Genomic DNA, 22183 nt, shown 5'->3' with positions numbered 1-22183 from the left:
ATCTTAAAGGTTTCATATACATATACATTTCATATACATTTCATGTACATTTTGCTTTAGTTCATCCCCATGAATGAAAACACAAGCTCATTGCGTTCTTTATTCTTTATTATTACGCTGATATCCCCATTAGCTTCCACAAAGTGGGCGCTAGTCTTCCTTCGTTGCGACTGAAAAGTGTGTTTTAATTTCCACAACTGTTCTCTGCTACTACCAAGTACCAATGCACCCAAGTTAGTGGAAAGTCCCTGCAGAAAATAGTTAATAAAATAAGCATAGCCTCTTAGTGATGCAATTCTCGCTGAATAGCTCTGCACCCAAGGCCATCGGCAACTCCTTGAATATAATTTAATGTAATTCAAATTCTCGTCATTCTATCATGTGTGGCGATATCTTGGCCAACAAATTCTCTCTCTCTCTCTTTCTCCAGCTGAAAGGTCTGGAGCAGGAAAACAAGCACCTGGGCCAGACGGTGGCATCCCTTCGCCAGCGGTGCCAGGTGGGCACCGAGGCACGGGTCAAAGACGTGGAGAAGGAGAACCGGGTCCTCCATGAGTCCATCTGTGAGACCAGTGCCAAACTCAATAGAATTGAGTTTGAGAGGAAGCAGCTACGTGAGTGACGTGCTTCTGTTTTAGATCTCTTATGTTATTGTTCACACACACACACACACACGAGAAGGATGTAATGACTTTGTATCCCCTTTCTTGCCAAGAAAATACTGAGCAAAACACAAAGCATTTCCAATTTTCCATGCATTGCTAAGCATGTGTTGTTCATAATGTTGCTATCACAACTTCCTTGTTGTTCCTCTGAGAAATGGCAGAAGAGTCTTTGAAAGCACTACTTCCTGAGGCACACTATTTTGTGTATGTCTGTGTGTGATTATATTTATCTTTTTTGTGTTTTTGTCATTGGTTTTACTCTCCTTTTTTTTTTAGAGTCAACCTCTTATATCTTTTATGATCTAGGATTTTGATTGTGTTATTGTACCATTCAGTTAATGTTTGTGAATGCAATTTATATACTGTAGATGAAAATGGCTTTATACTTGTTATTATGATTATTGTTATGCATCTGTTGAATGGAGCCAGAAATGATTTCATTAAGTGTCTGTCTGTCTGTCTGTCTGTCTGTCTGTCTGTCTGTCTGTCTGTCTGCAGGTAAAGAGCTGGAGGTATTGAAGGAAAAAGGCGAGCAAGCAGAGGAGTTAGAGATTCAGGTGCAGAAACTGGAAAGAGACAGTGAGAGCCTGCAGAAGAAAGTGTCTAGTTTGAGCATCACCTGCGAAAAGGTCTGTTGTTCTGTCAGCTCAGTGCCTTGTCCTAGTGTCCTAAATGTTAATTTATACTTAGTCTTTCATCTCATTGCCTTGTCCTAGTTCCCTAAATGCTCATTTATACTCTCATTGCCTTGTCCCAGTTCCCTCAGTGTTCATTTATACTTAATCTTTCATCTCATTGCCTGGTCCTCCTAGTGCCCTTAATATTCATTTAGGCTATTCTTAATCCCTCATCCCAAAGCCTTGTCCTAGTGCCCTAAACAATCATTTGTACTTAGTGTGTCAGCTCCTTGCCTGGTCCTAGTGAGAAACAAAACAAATAGAATGCATGTATTAAAAATGTTGGGTCTGGTGCAGGACTTAATTTAGCTGACAGACCAGGTATAAATAAAGTCCACACACTGCTATGTAGCTCCTAAAGCAATTACCTTATTATGTTTAAGTCCCCATGCCTTCTCTTCATTGCCATTATGAAGAAGGCATGTATGCCAAAATGTAATGAAGATAATTGCTTTATGAGCTACACATTGCTGTGTTTGGGCTTCATTTTTCGTTTCAGGACAATTTAGCACATAAGTAGTTTTCTGTCATATTATATACGAGAGCTAGACTTGGAAGAATCAAATAATTTCTCTCAAGGTATTTCATTGATAGATTGCCCACCCTGATGTTAGTTAGTTAAAACTTGCAGAGTTAAAAAATATATATATTCTCAACGCTGTCTGCATCAGCCTGTGGGAAAGAGAGCTCAAAGCTTCTGTTTATTATTTCATAGAAAGTATGATGTGCCATATTCTCCTTCCAGCCTAAAGGCTTAGAATTCTGCATTGGTAAGAGTAATCTTGGCTATAGTAGAGTGCCAGGATAATATGGGGTCTGTTAAAAAAAAATGATCCTGAGTTGAGCACATAAACAAAGATTTCCGCTCACCGCAAGGCCTCCAGATTGTCAGATCTCAGGGAAAAGCGCCCCTACTGATTTTACCCTCCACGTCGTAGGTGTCCTCCTTGGAGAAGGAGAACGGCGACTTGGAGGCAGAATGCCGACGTCTGAAGAAGAACCTAGACACTCTGAAGAACATGTCCTTCCAGCTGGAGGCCCTGGAGAAGGAGAACTCCCAGCTGGAACAGGAGAACCTGGAGCTCAGACGCTCGGCCGAGGGCCTCCGCTCGGCCGGGGCCAAGGCCGCCCAGCTGGAGGCCGAGAACCGAGAGCTGGAGAGCGAGCGGAGCCAGCTGAAACGGAGCCTGGAGCTGCTCAAGGCCTCCTCGAAGAAGACTGAGAGACTGGAGGTAGTCCAGTGTTGTTTTCGTCAACTAAAACTAAGGCGAAAAATGTTCGTCGACTTCCTTTTTTCACTGACTAAAACTAAATAAAAACGAATATATGATGACTAAAACTAAGACTAAATATACTGACAATTTCGTCAACAAATAAAAACTAGACTAAAATGTTAGTAAGGGACTAGTGGACAAGAGATCCAGTTTTATGCTGCGACGGGTTGTGAGATTGTATATCTGCTATTTTCAGCATGCAACCAAAGTGTAAAATATGTTTATTACAACGACATCAAGGCCTGTCAAAACACATTTTTGTCGACTAAATCAACTGTAGATTTAGTCGACTAAAATCATATGACATTTAGTCGACAAAAACTAGACTAAACACTAGAACATTCCAGGTGACTAAAATGTGACTAACTATTCAAGTGAAAGTGAAGTGAAAACTATTCAAGAGACTATGACTAAAACTAAAATAGAAAACTTTGGCAGAACACCTGTTGTCGAGAAAATATATTTTCATTGGTCAAAGTCTTTATATGTATTATTGCTGGAGTACTGGAGCTAACTGAAATGTATAGGCTAGAGCTGTTAAGATCGTCCTTCTGCAAGATGATGAGACGGTAGTGATACAAGTAATGTGAGTATTACTATTCAGTCTAATAGTATCGATGCTGCTTGCAAAACTCATTGTGTACCATCTCCATGATGGCAGCGAATTATAAAAGCACACAAGTATGGTGTGGAACGTTTGATCATGATGAGATCTTCCAGGTTCAAGCCTGTGAAGTGAAAATTGATTATCATCAAAGCAAAATCTGATTCAAGACCTGTATATACAGTAGATAAGTGGGCTGAGAGTTCCAGCAACCAGCTGATGGAATAATGGTTGAACAGGTTAGTGACGTGTTACCTCCTGTGGGCAGGTTAGTTACCAGGGTCTGGACACAGAGAACCAGCGCCTGCAGAAGGCTCTGGAGAACAGCAGCAGGAAGATCCAGCAGCTGGAAGCTGAGCTGCAGGACGTGGAAGCTGAGAATCACACGCTCCAACACAACCTGGAGGAGCTCAAGATCTCCAGTAAACGCCTGGAGCAGCTCGAGCAGGAGGTGGGTTCAATCCAGTGGTTCCCAGGAGAAATGTCTCGGCCAAACAAAAACACATACGAGAGAAAGACAAAAGATTAAATGTAATCATATTTTCTATAACCCTATGAAATGGTGCTCATCCTTCCATCTTTTCAATCTCTATCTCTTTTAAACTCACACCCAGAACAAGACCCTGGAGCACGAGACCTCTCAGTTGGAGAAGGACAAGAAGTTCCTGGAGAAGGAAAACAAACGTCTGAGGCAGCAGGCGGAGATCCGCGACTCCAAGCTAGACGACGACAACCAGCGGATCTCCTCCCTGGAGAAGGAGAACCGCACCATGGGCAAGGAGATGATCTTTTTCAGAGACTCGTGTACCAGGGTTAAAGACCTGGAGAGAGAGAACAAGGAGCTAGTCAAACTGGCCACCATCGATAAGAAGACCCTGGCCGCCCTCCGAGAGGTGAGAATGGTGGGAGACGTTTTCTCATGATATGAGAGCTGGACAATATAAAGCAAATCTTAGAAACATAAGATGCTGATTTGAATGCTAACTTCAGTGTGAAATAGCAAACAATATGAATTGTCCTTGTGTCCTACTCCTCAACAGTGTGAAAGGAAGATGATTCCCTAAAATCCATGTTCTCTCTGTCTAACTGACAACATACATAATTTGAACTTACAGTAGACCTCCAATATTTTTCATTGGGCAATGGTTTAAAAATAAGTTTGCTTGTTCAGAAGGTGTCGATGATTCTGACCTTTAATTGTATTGGTGTTGAATTAGGCGGCTGTGGCTCAGGAGGTAGAGCAGGTCGTCCAATGATCCCTTGGTCGGCGGTTCGAATCCCGGCTCCTCCTGTCCACATGTCCCAAGTGTCCTTGGGCAAGCCACTGAACCCTACATTGCCTCCAATGAGTCGGTCGGTGTGAGCTCGCCACCATTGGTGTGTGAATGTGGGAAGTGAGGACGCTGGCGTCGACTGTTTGCCGCTTCACCTCCCAATGTATGAATGAATGAACCATTGTAAAGCGCTTTGAGCACTTGGTATAAAGCGCTATAAAAATACAATTCATTATTATTATTATTATTATTATAATTAAAAAATAAAAGCCTTATTTTAGTACTGCTGGTTATCTGTCCTACTAGAATGCCTATTAATGCAACATTTTCTATCCTACCAGAACGTCTAGTACTGCTGTTTTTCTATCCAAACTCCAAAGTACCGAAGGACCAGATTTGAGAGCTACTGGTTAACAGACTAAATCATGAGTTTAAAATAAATAAAATATTGATTAATGAAAGGAAAGGTTTTTTTTTTCTTTTTTCGTCAAACATTTTTGAGGGCCTCCTATTTTATATTCAGATATAGTGTAGATTTTTGTCCTAACACAAAGTCACAAACATTAAATGCCATTGACAATGAATGAAGAATTTACGTCATATTTGTCTGTGTGTGTGTGTGTGTGTGTGTGTGTGTGTGTGTGTGTGTGTGTGTGTGTGTGTGTGTAGGAGCTAGTGAGTGAGAAGGTGCGGACTCAGCAGGTTAATAATGATCTGGACAAGCTAACCCACGAGCTGGAGAAGATTGGACTCAACAAAGAGAGGCTGCTGCAGGATGAACAGAGCTCCGATGACAGGTTACTCTCTCTCACACACACACACACACACACACACACACACACACACACACACACACACACACAAAAATTCTTAAAACCATTTAATCCCCTGGAGCCCCTGGATAGTTCTGTCAAAATATATTAAACAAGTTAGGCAGCTTTAGCACCACACCACACGGCACCACACCACACCGCATCAAAATATCTACCGTTTCCATTCAAATATAGTACCACCTCGCAGTACCCCCCTCCCCTCCCCTCCTGGGGGGAATCGACGTCCCCCTTAGTAGGTGGAGGTCATTGCTTCTTGGCTAATGTAGACGAGTGCACAGGAGAGGGGTACTGTGATAATTATAATACAGTATAAAGTATTATGATGTATTACATCTACACTATAATGGATTATAACTGTATTTATAATGCAATATAAAGTATTTTGATGTTGATAAGAAGTATGATAATTCCTAGCAGTGGAAACGGTGGTACAGGTAGGCGGTGTGAGGCAGTGGAAACCTGGCTTTACAATGGGGAGGACGTTATTAACCCATTCTGACCTGAGATCAGATTCTAAAAATGTCTTCTACATCCTGACAGTTTTCCATTCTGACCTGAGATCAGATTCTAAAAATGTCAGTCGTTCTTCGATTTTTCAAAAATAGCAGACCTACAAGCTCGTAGGAGCAGATCTATGAGCTTTTAGATCTGCTATTTTTCAATAGCTAAAGCATAACATAGTGCTAACACCAAAATGGGTTAAAAAGGGGTATGGCTTTGGCGGTGACACATTTGCAGTGAGCGTATGACACATGCACACACACTCTGAATATTAAACGTGACTGACTTTGTGTTCAGGTTTAAGCTGCTGGAGTCTAAGCTGGAATCGACTCTCAAGTCTTCTCTGGAGATAAAGGAGGAAAAGATCGCTGCTCTGGAGGCCAGGCTGCAGGAGTCCTCCAACCTCAACCAGCAACTCCGACAGGAGCTCAAGACGGTCAGCAGCACACCACACACACACGCACATGCACGCACGCACAAACACGCTCATACAAACGGATATGTATTGATCCCATGGGGGAATTTTAAATCCAGCAACACACTCTCATGGGGCTTTTCCACTGCATGGCAGCGGCTTGACTCGATTCAAGTCTTTTCACGTCACCGTTTGGTGTCTCCTCAGCTCACTTGGTGACACCCCAAAAAAAAGTGCCAGGCACTACTTTTGCGCAACGGCGAGTTGAGTCACGTCGAATCGGTACCATGCGATTTAAACGAGATTTTGGATACACATTTGCACATAGCTGTAGGCTAGACGCACGCACGCACGCACACCAGCCATGTACAGTACATACACATGCATATACATTATACACAGTCACATACCGGCAGTACGGTAGATACTCGCCGGCTACACACACATACACCAGCCAGGGGCCATCATGCACGCAGTAATGATACAGCAACAAAAAACACGGACACCCACCTCACAGAAGATAAAAACTCTTCTTTCACTCTTCCATCTCACAGAGACCTGTGCTCTCAGGCCTCTCCCTTGCAGACTGAAACACTCATCAACACACATTATTTATTCATCTTCAATGGCGGGTTTTTATCTATTTATGAGGTGACATGCGTCTGGGAAATGCAGAGAAAGCGTTTCCTTCATCCAGGCAGTTTTGTCTTCCTCCTCATGGCATGGAGCGCTGGGAGGTAAACCTTTTTGTCAGTGCTTTTTTTGAATAATGATTCATCCCATTTAGACCTGGAACACCAATGTGTTGTTACACCTTAGCTGTTACTAGTTTTTCAGAATACTTCGGTCAGGATTTGGAAGGTGTTTTTCCAGAATCGGCCTCGGTGTATGTTGGTGGTTCTCATTGACAGAAACGAATAGTTTTCATAATCCTCATGGGGGCCCATGCCTGGTTTAGCCAGGGGAGGGCGGTGTTGGACAGTGTCTTGACTGTCTTCAGTGCGGTTGGGTGCAATTCCCCGAAAATCCTCATGGGGGCCCTGGCCCTCCTGCCCCCACAGACTCTACGTCACTGGTTCTCAAAGTGCGGTCCGGGGACTCACAGGGGTCCTTGAGGGGACGTGATGCATCGTGACACGTTTTCAGGAATCACTTTTTGTCAATTTCCTTATGTACTGTACTGAAATACTGTTACCCCTCAGCCACTTGCAGTGCAACAAACATCAAGCCTATCTAATAAACATAAAAAAGACCAAAACTAAAACACCACATGAACATTTTTAAATTCATCTAAAGGTTTTGAGCTTGTAGATCTGATATTTTCAGAACAAATCTTGTATGGGGTCTGCTGGCACAACATATTTTCAGAAGGGAGTCTGTGGTCATACTAATGCATTTTGGGGGTCATTGACATGACAATGTTTGAGAACCACTTTGTATATTATTATGTGACTCCTAGGTGAAAAAGAACTACGAGGCTCTACGTCAGCGGGAGGAGGAGGAGAGGATGGTGCAGACCTCGCCACCTAGAGGAGAGGAGGACCCGCAGTCCGTCCGTAAATGGGAGAAAGAGAGCCACGACGCAACGAGGGAACTTCTCAAAGTCAAAGACAGACTCATCGAGGTGGAGAGGAATGTATGTTCACAGCCAACTCACCGCAAACGTGTGTGTGTGTGTGGTTGTGTGTGTGTGTGTGTGTGTGTGTGTGTGTGTGTGTGTGTGTGTGTGTGTGTGTGTGTGTGTGTGTGTGTGTGTGTGTGTGTGTGTGTGTGTGTGTGTGTGTGTGTGTGTGTGTGTGTGTGTGTGTGTGTGTGTGTGTGTTTACAAATCGGCAACAGCAAAACTGTGTCTTATTACGGTAGTAGGTATTTAGTTTGCTAATGCTTACTGTAGCTAACTACAGTAAGCATTAGCAAACTAAATTGTGCGAGCTTTATAACAGCCAAGTTAATCTTGGAAGTAATAATGAGTTACCTTTCATATAATTATGTAGTGATTATAATAATGACGGCTATTACTGCGCTTTCCTCTTCTGGATGGGAGTTCTTCCCCAGATCATCTAGCTGTTCAGACTTGTTAATGCTCTTCCCATAGCCTGCTGTGATTGGCTAGTTCTGATTATAAATTCAAATCAAATTACATAGCTGATGGTCTGAAGTATTCAAGAATTGAGATCCTTGGGCTGCTATGAGGCTGATCAATCTAGACGTTTTGTAGATTAGCTATGTGGACAGACATCGGTTCAAGGTAAAGGTGCAATGCATTCGTGTTTATATATCTTCTTATATAGCTCCCATTTATTTAAGAGACCCCCTGCTCCCTTGGCTCTTAGATTAGCAGAATCAGTGCCTTCTTTTAAAACGCTTTTAAAAACACATCTGTATGCCAAGTGTTTTTCCTAATATTGTTTTTAATTGTTTTATTGACCTGTTATTTTCTTCATGCTTTATTATATCTGATGTCTTGATGTTTTGTTGTTTTGATGTTTTGTAAAGCCCTTAATGCTAAATGCATGCATTCATTCATTCTTGAAATCTGTCATCTAAATCTCCCCACGTGTTCGTGTATGCACATTTCCCAGAATGCTACGCTGCAGGCTGAGAAGGCAGCCCTAAGGAGCCAACTCAAACAGCTGGAGACGCAGAGCAGCAACCTCCAGGCTCAGATCGTGGCCCTCCAGCGGCAGACCGCCACTCTGCAGGAGAACAACACCACGCTGCAGACACAGAATGCCAAGCTACAGGTATTTGCTAGCATAATAAACCGTATGGGTCTGTTGTTGTGGGGGCAGCGGTGGCTGAACGGTTTGCGGAGCGGTCTTGATATCGGAACCGGCACGTTAAAATTACCACCGCCGAAGTGCCCTTGGACAAGGCATTGAACCCCTACCATGAAATTTTCTATGAGCAGGGCCTGGCTGTAAACAAGTTCTTGAGCTTAGTCCAGTTACCCTGGGTAAACAGAGTACCTTTCCTTTCCTTTGATACGCAATTATAGAGTGAGAGAAACTTAGCCACTAGCTAGGTAGTTTATGTCTAGCAATTACCTTGGTTCTGACATTTTCGCACAGATACAGGCAGCTACAGACATGCAGTTGGAAGTAGTCTCTTGCACTTGAAAATCTGCCACTGTGGAAATCATGGGTGTGGGATGTGGTCGGCAATTTTCTTTTAAGATGGAGGGAGGTGCTATGGGGTTTCAACGGATCTGTGAGCGGAGTCATGGGAAGTGAGATTTTTAGACGTACTTTAGAAAGGATGGAAAAACAACACGGTTTGCCGGCACGTTCACAATTTTGTTATAATGTTGTATAACATTTGAATGTGCGCGTGGCTCACACACACACACGCCTGAGATTGTGTGTTTGTGTGTAAACGAGGTAGGTATATGTGGACGAAACATGTGTGTGCGTACGCGCATTTATTTCTGTTGATGCATGCCACAATGTAAATATACATTCCTAGTAATGGCCGACGAGGGATTTGGACCTGACTGAACCCACTGTGACCACAGCAGGCACACTGCAAGGAAATTTTCCATCTCCCAGAATCCCAGTCCTGTGTGGAGGGAGCTGTTTTAAAGAGAAGAGCGAATAAATGGAATGGACACACAGTGCCCCCTAAAGACAAAAAGCTGAATTTAACTCTGCTCACTCTACTGGTGTACCAGCTCAGTGGCCTTGTGGTTAGAGTGTCCGCCCTGAGACTGGTAGGTCGGGGTTCGATCCCCGGCCGGGTCATTATACCAAAGACTCTAAAAATGGGACCCAGTGCCTCCCTGCTTGACACTCAGCATCAAGGGTTGGATTGGGGTGTAAGTCCCTGCGACATACTAGCGTCATGTCCAGGGGTGTACTTGTACATCAAGCTGCCTCACGCTACAGAAACAGGAGATAGGCTCCTGCCCTTACTCTACTGATGTACATCATGGGTTCACATTCTTATGGCCCTGTGACATCTTTGAAATATCCCCACAATTTTCTTTTTGTCCAGTTCATTTTTCAATCATTCAACACATATATAAAACGATATTGTCTGCGTCTCTCTCTCCTCTCTCTCTCTCTCCAGGTGGAGAGCTCCACGCTCACCTCCCAGAGTGCGGCGCTCATGACGCAGAACGGCCAGCTGCAGAGCCAGCAGAGCAGCGTGGAAGGCGAGCGCGAGTGTGCGCTGCGCGACAAGGAGGAGCTGCGCTCCTCCTACGAGATGCTGCTCCGCGACCACGAGAAGCTGGCGGCGCTCCACGAGAGGCAGGCGTCCGAGTACGAGGCGCTGATCGGCAAGCACGGCGGACTGAAGAGCGCGCACAAGAGCCTGGAGCAGCAGCATCGTGACCTGGAGGACCGGTGAGTGTTCGTGGTGTACATGGAGCCGATCACGGTGGTTTATTCATGTATAGGAATGTGGGATGTGTAAATATTTGGGTTGTGTAGTCTTGCGTGGGCCAGACTGTTGTCTCTCGCAATTTCCAAACGCTTCCGTCGTACAGTCTGGAGCAACGGAAGCTCTGATCATGAGTAAGTGCATAAAGCGGAAGTGAAGCCTCCTCCCCACTTCCGTTTCCGTGTTCACAGTCACGCAAATCTATCCCGATGTAAATCGCAATCATCTAAGCATATAAAGCTTGCTGCTTAGCGGAAATGGAAATCAAAATCATCTAAGGTAAAAAATATTTTAAAATGTATTTCCGTGAAGGGAAGCTTACTTACTCGGATTTCGGAAGGTGTAGTTCCAGACTATATAGCATGCGGAGATTGTGGAATAGAGACTATTTGGGATGTATCAGTTCACTCGGCTTATGATTTGGTTTTTTGCACAATATATTGACCTTTACAGTTATTGAACATTTTGTGCTACAAGTGCAAAATAATGTTTGTGTCTGTGTGTGTGTGTGTGTGCAGATACAAGCAGCTTCTGCAGCGTAAAGGTGAACTGGAGGAGCTAGAACAAGCTCTGAAGGAGCAGCAGGAGAAACTGGTGTCAGAGAACCAGTCCCACCAAGCCACAGCGGACCAGTGTAAACTACTCAAAGAGGAGAATGACAGGTCTGTACTGTATAGTGCGGTAAAACATCACCACACAAGCAAAACAAAAATGTGTGATCACAATTCAGGAAGAAAATGTGCAGTTCTTTAATTTTCTGTAAACATGCACAAACTGCATTAAAGTAACCAACAATAGGGGGCACGGTGGCACAGTCGGCAGTGTTGTCGCCTCACAGCTAGAAGGTCCTAGGTTTGATTCCCGCTGGGGACGCTGTGGGCGCTGGCGGCGTGTCCTCTCCTCCGCGTCATCAGTGCCCATACCCGAGGCGGGGTGGGCGAAAGGGCCTTTCTGTGTGGAGTTTGCATGTTCTCCCCGTGTCCCCTAGGGTAGGTATACCCTCACAAAAAACATGCAGTAATCCTGGTCTCTAAACTGCCTCCCCCTGGCCAGCCGGGGCGCCTGATGGAAGGGAAAGGAACCGGTTGGAATGACGTGTATCTTCCACGCGCTATGTCCAACCAGGGAAACTCCCCCCTGTCAGGTGTGAAGGAAGGAAGCATGAGTTCAAGTCTGTTGCGGTTGGCGGAGGGTGTGTAGAGCCCAGGATCACATTAGATAACTTCATTAGATAAAAAAACATCACATGGATGCACCTTGGACATATCCTCAGTATCAATCCGTTGGAACTACTACTTCTGGCACATGGAGGGACTAGGCTCTGTGGGTTGTCTCCTGTCCGGGCCCCTCCTACGTCTCACCAGGTCCACTCCTGCTCTCACCAGGAGTAGAGCAAGGACCTGTGCGAGAGTCCCAGCACCAGACAGTTCATTCAGTTCATTCAGGCCTCACCGAGGGTTGTTGGGCTTCCTCCTCACGGAGGACACAGGCTGGGGCGCTAACCCATACTGTTCACCCGGGTGCCGTCTCTCCGGTGCTCACCAGACTATACCTGGTTGTCACATAGTCTATTCCTATGAGTCACTATGAATAGAAGAACTATAACTAAAACAACATCACATGGATGCACCTGGGACGTATCCTCAGTGATATTATGATGATAATTGACACAGGGGTGAAATATGGCTTACAAAATTGTGGGATAAAAAAAAAATGTAACAAACAATAAAACCGTCCATGTCTCTCTCTCATGCTATTCTGTCTTTGTCTCTCTCTCTCTCTCTCTCTCTCTCTCTGTCTCTCTCTGTCTCTCTCTCTCTCTCTCTCTCTCTCTCTCTCTCTGTCTCTCTCTCATTCTCTAGGCTGAACTCCGCATATCGTCAGCTGGTGAGGGACAACGACGTTCTTCAGGTGGACCATAAGAGCGCGAAGAGTCAGCTGAACAGTGCCACACTGGAGCAGACGCGGCTGGAGGCGGAGTTCTCCAAGTTGAAGGAACAGTTCCAGCAGTTGGACATCACCTCCACCAAGCTCACCAACCAGTGTGAGGTATGGAGCACGCTGATACTATATCTTACTCCCGGTAAGGTACTATACTCTCTGGATATTGACATTGGCATGTAAACAGGGGGCAGGTAACACGTTTTCTCTTGTAATGTTTTATTGTCTGAATAATGTGACTACATTTGACTGAGAGACTGCCATTGGATTTTTTTTAATTTTCGTTTCTTCACGTCGCATGAAAGCAGGGAATCATAGCTTCAAATTGACATATTGGTTGTTCAGTTTGACCCACCAGTTTTGGAGATATGGCTTATAGAGTAATGTCTTGTAGAAAACAGCGAGTTGAGAAAACGGGCTTGAAAGGTTCACTTCTGTGGACCTAGCTACATGTTTGGGCATTTTGTTTGTACATGTCGATTTCAGCTCTGACACTTATCCAGACATGCTCTAGTATGTGAAGAGTCTGCCTGTGTTATTAACTCATTTTGGGAAAAATAAATAAAAATCTCCTCTGGTGAAAAGCTGTAATTTGCGCAATGGCAGGCTCTCAGTCAAATCTGGTCACAGTATATGTAGCCATGAAATGTAGAACTTCACCAGCAGTAGTGCATTTACATTTTGAGTTGAGTGGCTAAGCATAGGTGTGTGTGTGTGTGTGTGTGTGTGTGTGTGTGTGTGTGTGTGTGTGTGTGTGTGTGTGTGTGTGTGTGTGTGTGTGTGTGTGTGTGTGTGTGTGTGTGTGTGTGTGTGTGTGCGTGTATAGCTGCTCAGCCAGCTGAAGGGGAACCTGGAGGAGGAGAACCGTCACTTGTTGGACCAGATCCAGACTCTGATGCTGCAGAACCGCACCCTGCTGGAGCAGACCATGGAGAGCAAAGACCTGTTCCACGTGGAACAGAGGCAGTACATGTAACTACTACACACACCACTGTTCTGCCTGCCTCTATCTCTACGTTCCATGTACAGTAGGCATGTAACGATACACTCAACTCACGATACGATACGTATCACGATATGAGGTTCACGATACGCTTTCTCACGATATTTTCAACACAATGATTTTCCAGACAATTGACCAATTTTCTTTTTTTTTATGATTTATCTTCCCCCCCCAAAGCTTTTTTCACAATTTTTATTTAACTATGTTGCAAAGATAATTACCTTCCTTGATGTATTAATGAGCACCAATAACGACCATCACCTGGGCACAGTCACAGACACATATACAGCTCCCCTCTCCAGGCCTCTACTGTCTCATTTCTCTCCAAAAGCATGTGAATATGATGGAATATGATTACAGCTGACATTTCTTATCACACACTAGCCCACACACTTTTTGTAATCGTTTTTTTTTTTAATAAATCGATACATATCGTCGGGATATAATATAGACATATATCACGATATACGATATATCGTTGCATGCCTAATGTACAGTGTAACTAAACACCACTATTCCGTCTCAAAGATGGTGCATTGACCACATGACCACAACATCCCCGCTTCAATACTGGCTGGAGATGCGCGTTGAATGACAGTTTCCTGTCATTCAGTACATGAATAAATGCTGCATCGTGGTTGTATGCCTCCTCTATCCAGTCGCTGTTTACGTCTGTGTCTGTCTCACATACCGGTATATGTAGTGAATGACGACTTTGAAGGAGTTCCATGCACATGTTTTGTGAGGTCACGGTGGCCTTGATCTTTGACCACCTACTTCTGATCAGTTCATCCTTCAGTCCTAGTACAGTAGAATGTCTGTGCCAAATGTCGAGACATACAGTACCTCCGACTTGTGAACGGGAGGGACAGCTGAAAACGCGATGCCTCTGGCCGGCGGAGGCATAGAGACAAGCATTTGAACTGCTGTAGAATATAAATAAATGTGCTTGAGGTTAAGGTGATTCCTCCGCCGCTGTCTGACTGTGTCTTCTGTCCTCCGTCCCGCTCAGAGACAAACTGAATGAGCTGAGAAGACAGAAGGAGAAGTTGGAGGAGAAGATCATGGACCAGTACAAGTTCTACGACCCGTCTCCTCCACGCAGGTAAACTGGTTCATCTCCTGAACACTGATATTGTAGATGCTATATATGTCTGTTGAAAAACCCTTACAAAGCATTAGCATGTTTTTTTTTTAGAACGCTTAACCCATTCTGACCTGAGATCAGATTCTAAAAATGTCTATTACATCCTGACAGTTTCATTATTAACCCATTCTGACCTGAGATCAGATTCTAAAAAAATGTCTTCGATTCTTCAAAAATAGCAGACCTACGAGCTTGTAGATCTGCTATTTTTCAATAGCTAAAGCATAACACAATGCTAACACCAAAAGGGCTTCCCGGGCCAGAATGGGTTTTTAACTAGAACAGAAAAGACAAGTGCAAGTATTAGAACAACAAAAGGACAGTTAAAATCAAAGACAAGGCGGTGTATAGAATCAGGGACGTAAATGATGACGCATTTCGCTCACTGTGTTTCTGTTTTTTTTGGGGGGGACGACGACGACGACACACCAGGCGTGGGAACTGGATCACGCTGAAGATGAAGAAGTTGATCAAGCCAAAGAGCCGCGGCGATCGGCAGCGTTCCCTGACCCTGACGACGCCGTGTCGCTCCGAGTCCATCGAGGGCTTCCTGGGCCTGCCTCTGCCTCCTCAGGACAGCCAGGACAGCTCCTCCATCGGCTCCGGGTCCAACTCTCTGGACGACGCACTCACACACAGGAGGAGCAGCAGTGAGTACACCGTTTTGCACACGTGCAACAGCCACACACACACACGCACACACACGCGCGCGCGGAAATACACATCATGACATCAGAACGTACACGGATGCTTCATATGTCTACGCGCGCACGCACGCACGCACACAGATTCGCAGTCTGCATGCATACAGTATGTACAAACATTCATGTGTGTACACTGTATGCACAAAGAAATACCATGCGCAGCAATTAGTGTGTGTGGAAATAAACATGCTTTTGACATGCATAACACACTGTGGGCTGTATTTTGCGTGTCTTAAGTACCAGGTCTTATTCCCTAACTTGAGTAAACTGAAGACCTGGAGGCGGAGGTGTTATCAATGCTCTTTTGGCCACTCAGAATAGCCTAATGGCATTGACCACGCCTCCAGGTCTTTAGTTGCGAACGCAGTGAGCCACTTACTATGACAGCAAGGGCTGAATGTCTGTGTGTGTGTGTGTCTGTCTGTGTGTCTGTCCCGCTGTTACACCACCCGCCCGCCACCAGAGGGCGCAGCTGTAGCACACACACACACACACACACAGGGCGCAGCTGTAGCACACACACACACACACACACACACACACACACGAGCTGCGTTCGCTTCCCGCGTTTGCGCGTCTTACTTGTTTACTCAAGTTAGGGAATGAGACCTGGTACTTAAGACACGCAAAATACAGCCCTTTGTGTGTGTGTGTGTGTGTGTGTGTGTGTGTGTGTGTGTGTGTGTGTGTGTGTGTGTGTGTGTGTGTGTGTGTGTGTGTGTGTGTGTGTGTGAAGTGCAGTATGCTATAAAGTAGAAATGAATGGTTAACCATTAGTTTTACTTCTTTCTCTCTGCGGAAGGGAGGAGAGGGCAGCAGCCCCATGACCAAGGGCAGGGCTCCAACAATGGTATGCCGTAGATCGGTAGGGTGGGTGGGATGTTGTCGGACAAACACTGTCCTGTCATTGGGGCCATGTTGTCCGTGAGTCAATCATCTGTGTCCATCGGCTTACGCTGTAAAACATTTCTGGGTCCATTTTGTTCCATTTGGACAATGTCGCTGTCGATTGTATACTGTGTCTGAAGCCTGCAGCAGAGCTGTGCAGCAGAGACCGGTTGACTGTTGGCCATGGACATGACCATGGGAAGTGTTTTCATATATTTTATGACCTAAGTCGCATGGAGAGGACTTCTAACTTCTAATCTAATCTGAAATGTTGCGCTGAATTCATCCCAGCAGAGAAAGTGGAGAGGTTCAATTCGAGGAGGAGCGACCACCACTTTCACTGGTGCAGCTATCAAAAGGGGGGGGGGGGGGGGGGGTATTGGGCATTGGGAACCCCTTTTGGTGTTAGCATCATGTCATGCTTTAGCTATGGAAAAATAGCAGATCTACAAGCTCATAGCGCGAGTGGCGCGCTATGAGCTTGTAGGTCTGCTATTTTTGGAAAATCGAAGAACGACATAGCTTTTTCAGAAAACTGTCAGGATGTAGAAGACATTTTTGGAATCTGATCTCAGGTCAGAATGGGTTAAAGGACCTTTGGTAAAGATGCAGTGTTTATGTTCAAGTTCAGCACCCTTGGCCGTGAGTCCGTGACCACACAGTAGATCGGCGCCTCTGAGTTCAAGAGTGCAGTAGCCAACAAGAAGCGCACTGTGGTCTGAATAGACATGGACTAGGCGTACAAACACTAAAAGCACTACTGTACGGAAAGTAGCGAATATGATACTAAAGTTTGAAACTACCAATTGTGACTAAATTTGACTGAGAGACTGCCTTTGGATTTTTTTGAATTTAGCTTTTTAGCTTCAAATTGACTTATTGGTTGTTCAGTTTGGCCCACCAGTTTTGGAGTTATGGCTTATAGAGTAATACAGAAAACAGCGAGTTGAGAAAACAGGCTTGAAAGTTTCACTTCTGTGGTCTCTTACATTACACCTAGCTACATGTTTGGGCATTTATTTCATATTTACATGTCGATTTCAGCTCTGACACTTATCCAGACATGCTCTCTAGTATGTGAAGAGTCTGCCTGTGCTATTACCGGTAACTCATTTTGGAAAATAAATAAAATAAAAAATCTCCTCTGGTGAAAAGCTGTCATTTGCGCGATGGCAGGCTCTCAGTCAAATCTGGTCACAATTGTAGATGTGAAATTAATATAGATTGAGCTACCGCATGGCATATGACTCAGTTAAATAGATCGTTTACAATCAAGCTGCCACTGATGAGCATCAGGTTTCTGTTAATTAACTTTTCCTCCCCACATGCAAGTTTTCCTATCTCTTGCTAGACTACAACTTACAAGTCACTCCTGCGGTGTTGAGACACCACTTGCACAGCATTCCTATGCATATTATAAGGCTCACCGCCTCTGTTTGTGCTTTCCTGTCCAAACTGACACGGAGATCTCAGTCATTTGTGTGCCCAAAAATGTCAACCTGCTGATGTGCACAGCTCTGCTGTAAACGGCAAAGAACCACCACCCTCCTGCATTGTATTATTAACCCATTCTGGGCGGGAACCCCTTTTGGTGTTTTAACTAAGCTAATACTTTAGCAATAGCAGATCTATAAGCTCATAGCGCGCCACCGAGTGCCGCGCTACGAGCTTGTAGGTCTGCTATTTTTTTTTAATCGTTAAAATGTGGCGCAAATCATTGAATATATATTTCAGAGCGAACATTTTGAACTAAAATATTTGCTTCTGGGGGGTCCCTGGAACACCATATTTTGAGATGGGGGTCCGTGGCCCAATAGAGATAATTCTGGGGGTCCTTGACATGAAAAATGTTTTGATTTTGAAGCCTTTTTTTATCGACCTCAGTCCAAAATGGGTTAAAAGGTGCAATGCAGTATACCTCACCATGTCCAATCAATACTCTTGGAAACCCAGATGTTTTTATTTCCAGGAAGAAAAAACAGAAGGTTAGACTGTCTGCAGATGTGTTGTTGATGATACTAATCTATCAGTCCGCCTACCCACTACATACTCGAGTACCCTAAAAAAATAAGTCTGACAATTTTCAGTAAAGCTAAAGAACTGCACAGTTATGTAAATACTAAACTAGATAACAGATATATAGATAATAGTTCCTTTGGCAAAAATGTATAAAAACAATGTAATAGTGTTACTACTTTGGGGACAGGGAAATGAATCCCATGCTTATGGTACAGACTTGGCACTCAAAACATATCTTCAAAACAGATCATTTAGAAATGCATTTAGAAAGAAATGTCTGTATAATCAAATCAACAGTTCCATATTGCTGGTATTTGTCAGGTTTTAACAAGCTGACAAGTAACGCCTCTGGTGCTGTTATTTACCAGGACTTATTTGATCTCACTTCACCCTCCTGGTTGCACCATTTATTATGTTTTCTGTATGTGTTTATTGGTACACTGTAGGTGTGTTTGTGTGTGTGCGTGGACCATTAACTGTGTGTAGATAAAGTATCTGGTTTTCTGGAGTGTGTATGTGTGAGTGAATTCATACTGGCATATACATTTACATGTATTTGGTTAATAATTATTTGGTCTACTTTTTGTTTAATAAATCCTCATTCAGCGATATTTAATTCCATCCAAAAAGCACTTGCACTATTACTGTGGTTGGTGCAATATTTACAATTGGATTTTTTTTTTTAGGAATGCCGCTACAAGTAAATGTGAGAGAAACAGTTTGTCGGAAATAATGGCTTTTTTCTGTGATGTCTATCATGAACTGGTTGGCACTGCCATTGATTTGCTGTGGCATTGCTAACCTAGATGAACAACGTCTGCTTCTGATGTCTCAACAACCACCAAAACATGGGTGCAAATGGTTTTTGGGCAAACTTGAAGATCTTCCGTGAGATAGGCTGTCCTTTAAGTCATTGTATGTATTTGTGTGTACTGATTGATTGTGTTGTTCAGAGGTTCAACTCTCTCTCTGTTTCCCTCCCTGTGGCTGTCTTCAACATTAACCACATCATGTCTGTTCTGCCCTCCTGTCTTTTCTTTTTCTTTTCTTTTCCTCCACCTCTTTCTGGGCTGTTTTTTCATTCTCTCCAATGTCTGTCTGTCTTTGTCTGTCTGTCTGTCTGTCTATATTCTGGCTGCGCACTGACAGCTCTGAAAAGGTTGCCTTTCATGAGGAACAAATCCAAGGACAAAGACAAGGTCAAGGCCATCTACCGACGATCCATGTGTAAGCTGACCTCTGCGAGCCGCCGCGCTAGACTCCCTAACACACTCCCCTTTCTTTCATCACCACAAAAATAAGGAATGGTCATTGATGTGCGTTAGATTAAAACCTATAGCTGTGTGGCAAGAACCATCGATAAGACCATTGTGGTTTGCATCGACAGCTATATGTCACTGTACCTTCCCACAGTCTTGACGCCATTGCCACCTGACCTGAGATTTGTGTCCAGCTGATATTTAGAGCAGTTAATTTATTCAACATGAAATCTCTGCTTTGTTTTACTTAGGTAGTGTAGAGGCATGCATATAGGGGTAGAGACGGGGAACAACATGCAAAGCACATCTCCAGACAGAATCAAACTGTTGTCACAGTTACTGTATGTGTCACTAGTCACTGGTGATGAATGCATTATCTATCCAGTAATCCACTGGCGCACCTCAAACCTATAGAGTGTCCAGTGATGTTGCTTACAGTAGGCCATATGCATAATCATAGCAAGATTTCGGTTTATAGAAAGAAACACTTCTACAAATTGAAACCTTTTGATCGATGTCTCTTGGGTGAGAGATTAGATTTATTTCTTTACAATAAATAAAGGTATTAAAGCAAACCTAGAGAGACCATGCCTTCATATCGGTCGACATCAATGACCTCTCCTTGTGTTCTCCTCCCCGTCACCTGCTCTGGTCTGTGTGCCTGCCACTATACCACTCTCTCCTATAGAAGATGATCTATTTGTGGCTTTAATACATGACCTTTAACTCCCAAAACCTAATTGTAACTTCGTAGACATCTGTTTCCTGCTACTAATGTTCTGTAGTGCTACTGTAGTAAATCATTTAATTTGATTAACTTTGTGAGATTTATTTTTATTTTTATCATATACATTTGTGTTGTGGTTGGAGTTTCTCTAGTTCTCTCTTTCTTTAGTTGTGTCATGGACCAAGTTTTTCTTTGTGTAGTTTGCCTGAATTGACATTAAGTCTGCCCTGGTTTCATCTAGCCCTGATGTCTATGCAGTAACGTGGGTGCAGCTTTTTGAAGAAGCTGTGTTGTGTGCTTGTTTGGTTGTATGTTCGTGTGCAATGTGCAATGTAAACGACTATAGAGCGAGTGTGTGTATATAAGAGAGACATGCTTGCAGTTCTGCAGGCATGACTAAGCATTCACCACCACATCAACAACTTCTCTCTCACTGCCGCTCACACTCGTCATGTGAAGGACTTGAAATGGAACCTCCTGTAGCTTTTGTTTTCTCTACCACCGTCTCTCTGTACCTGTATTGCTGTCTTGCTTTCTACTGCTTCTTTCTCTCTTATCTTTCTTTCTCCCTAACTCACTGTCTCTCTCGCCGGCCTCCATCACAATTTCTCTTTCCACCTCTCTCTCTATACTGTCTCTCTCTCTACCTATTGTTCTGTTGCCTCTCTCTACCCTCCCCGCTATCGGCTATCTCTCTGGGCTGCATTTCAGATCTTGTGCTTGACATGGACGTGTATCTCATCTTCCATGTATGCCACTCACTGCTTGCAGACGCTCGGCATGCCATTGCACAACTCCATCCGATTCAGCTTAATGAACCGAGTGTTAAAAGATGTAGCGGGCGCATTTTTATTAGCTGTCCCCTATACAGCTAACATGATTGAGTGAATGGGTTAATTTATTTTCCTCACTCTTTGTTCATTTCCTCTGTCCGTCCATCCTAGCCATGAATGACCTACTACAGAACCTGGTGGTAGCGGGGGCCCCCGGGGGCCAGTGGGCAGGCAGCACTGAGAACCTTGAAGGAGGCGAGGGGACGGGCGAGGCCGGAGCGAGTGGGCGCAGTGGACAGCGGATGAAGGAACTGGCCTTGTCGACCAACGCCATCGACTTTGCCACCCTCACCCTGCCTACTGCCAGCCACAGCAGATCTAAACATCGCCACAGAGTTAAAGGTTAGGGGTCGGGTCGGGGCAAATGTCAAGACACATTTACTAGTACAGTGAATTTCAGTTGTACATTAATGTATCATCAAGTGCAATTCATAATGCATATTAATGTTTTAACCCATTTTGGGGCAGGAACCCCTTTTTGGTGTTGGCATTATGTTATGCTTTAGCTATTGAAAAATAGCAGATCTACAAGCTCATACGACCTACGAGCTTGTAGGTCTGCTATTTTTGAAAAATCGACATAGAAACAGCTTTTTCAGAAAACTGTCTGGATGTAGAAGACATTTTTAGAATCTCATCTCGGGTCAAAATGGGTTAATTCATTTACAAAAAAAGAGGGAGACTGTGTGTCAGTTTCCCACCTTTTTCTCCCAATTCAGTCATTATGCCAATTCCCAGATTTTCCCCATACTTACTGACCTGGGGATGTTATTGAAACCACATACAGTACTTACTGACCTGGGGATGTTATTGAAACCACATACTTACTGACCTGGGGATGTTATTGAAACCACATACAGTACTTACTGACCTGGGGATGTTATTGAAACCACATACTTACTGACCTGGGGATGTTATTGAAACCACATACAGTACTTACTGACCTGGGGATGTTATTGAAACCACATACTTACTGACCTGGGGATGTTATTGAAACCACATACTTACTGACCTGGGGATGTTATTGAAACCACAT

The 22183-nt window shown here is 44.1% G+C and overlaps 1 protein-coding gene across 5 annotated transcripts in view; it reads left to right on the top strand.

Annotated features, from left to right (window-relative positions):
- Positions 1-22183, top strand: part of ccdc88ab (coiled-coil domain containing 88Ab) — a 123309-nt gene that overhangs the window by 89669 nt on the left and 11457 nt on the right. For 3 of the 5 annotated variants that reach the window (XM_083775461.1, XM_083775458.1, XM_083775457.1), the window contains exons 15-32: positions 431-614; positions 1164-1294; positions 2281-2574; positions 3489-3671; positions 3835-4113; positions 5164-5291; positions 6126-6264; positions 7703-7879; positions 8826-8987; positions 10312-10589; positions 11145-11288; positions 12489-12675; positions 13394-13539; positions 14583-14675; positions 15150-15367; positions 16224-16271; positions 19478-19555; positions 21259-21489. In XM_083775461.1, coding sequence (XP_083631587.1) covers positions 431-614; positions 1164-1294; positions 2281-2574; positions 3489-3671; positions 3835-4113; positions 5164-5291; positions 6126-6264; positions 7703-7879; positions 8826-8987; positions 10312-10589; positions 11145-11288; positions 12489-12675; positions 13394-13539; positions 14583-14675; positions 15150-15367; positions 16224-16271; positions 19478-19555; positions 21259-21489 — 3100 coding nt within the window. The remainder of the gene's footprint in view (positions 1-430; positions 615-1163; positions 1295-2280; positions 2575-3488; positions 3672-3834; positions 4114-5163; positions 5292-6125; positions 6265-7702; positions 7880-8825; positions 8988-10311; positions 10590-11144; positions 11289-12488; positions 12676-13393; positions 13540-14582; positions 14676-15149; positions 15368-16223; positions 16272-19477; positions 19556-21258; positions 21490-22183) is intronic. The other 2 variants (XM_083775459.1, XM_083775460.1) reach the window with 2 other exon arrangements.

The sequence above is a fragment of the Protomyctophum parallelum genome (assembly GCF_964188405.1).
Source record: "Protomyctophum parallelum genome assembly, chromosome: 10".
NCBI classification, from domain to species: domain Eukaryota; kingdom Metazoa; phylum Chordata; class Actinopteri; order Myctophiformes; family Myctophidae; genus Protomyctophum; species Protomyctophum parallelum.
Note: the sequence above shows the minus strand (reverse complement) of the source record. Positions and strands in the feature narration are given on the sequence as shown.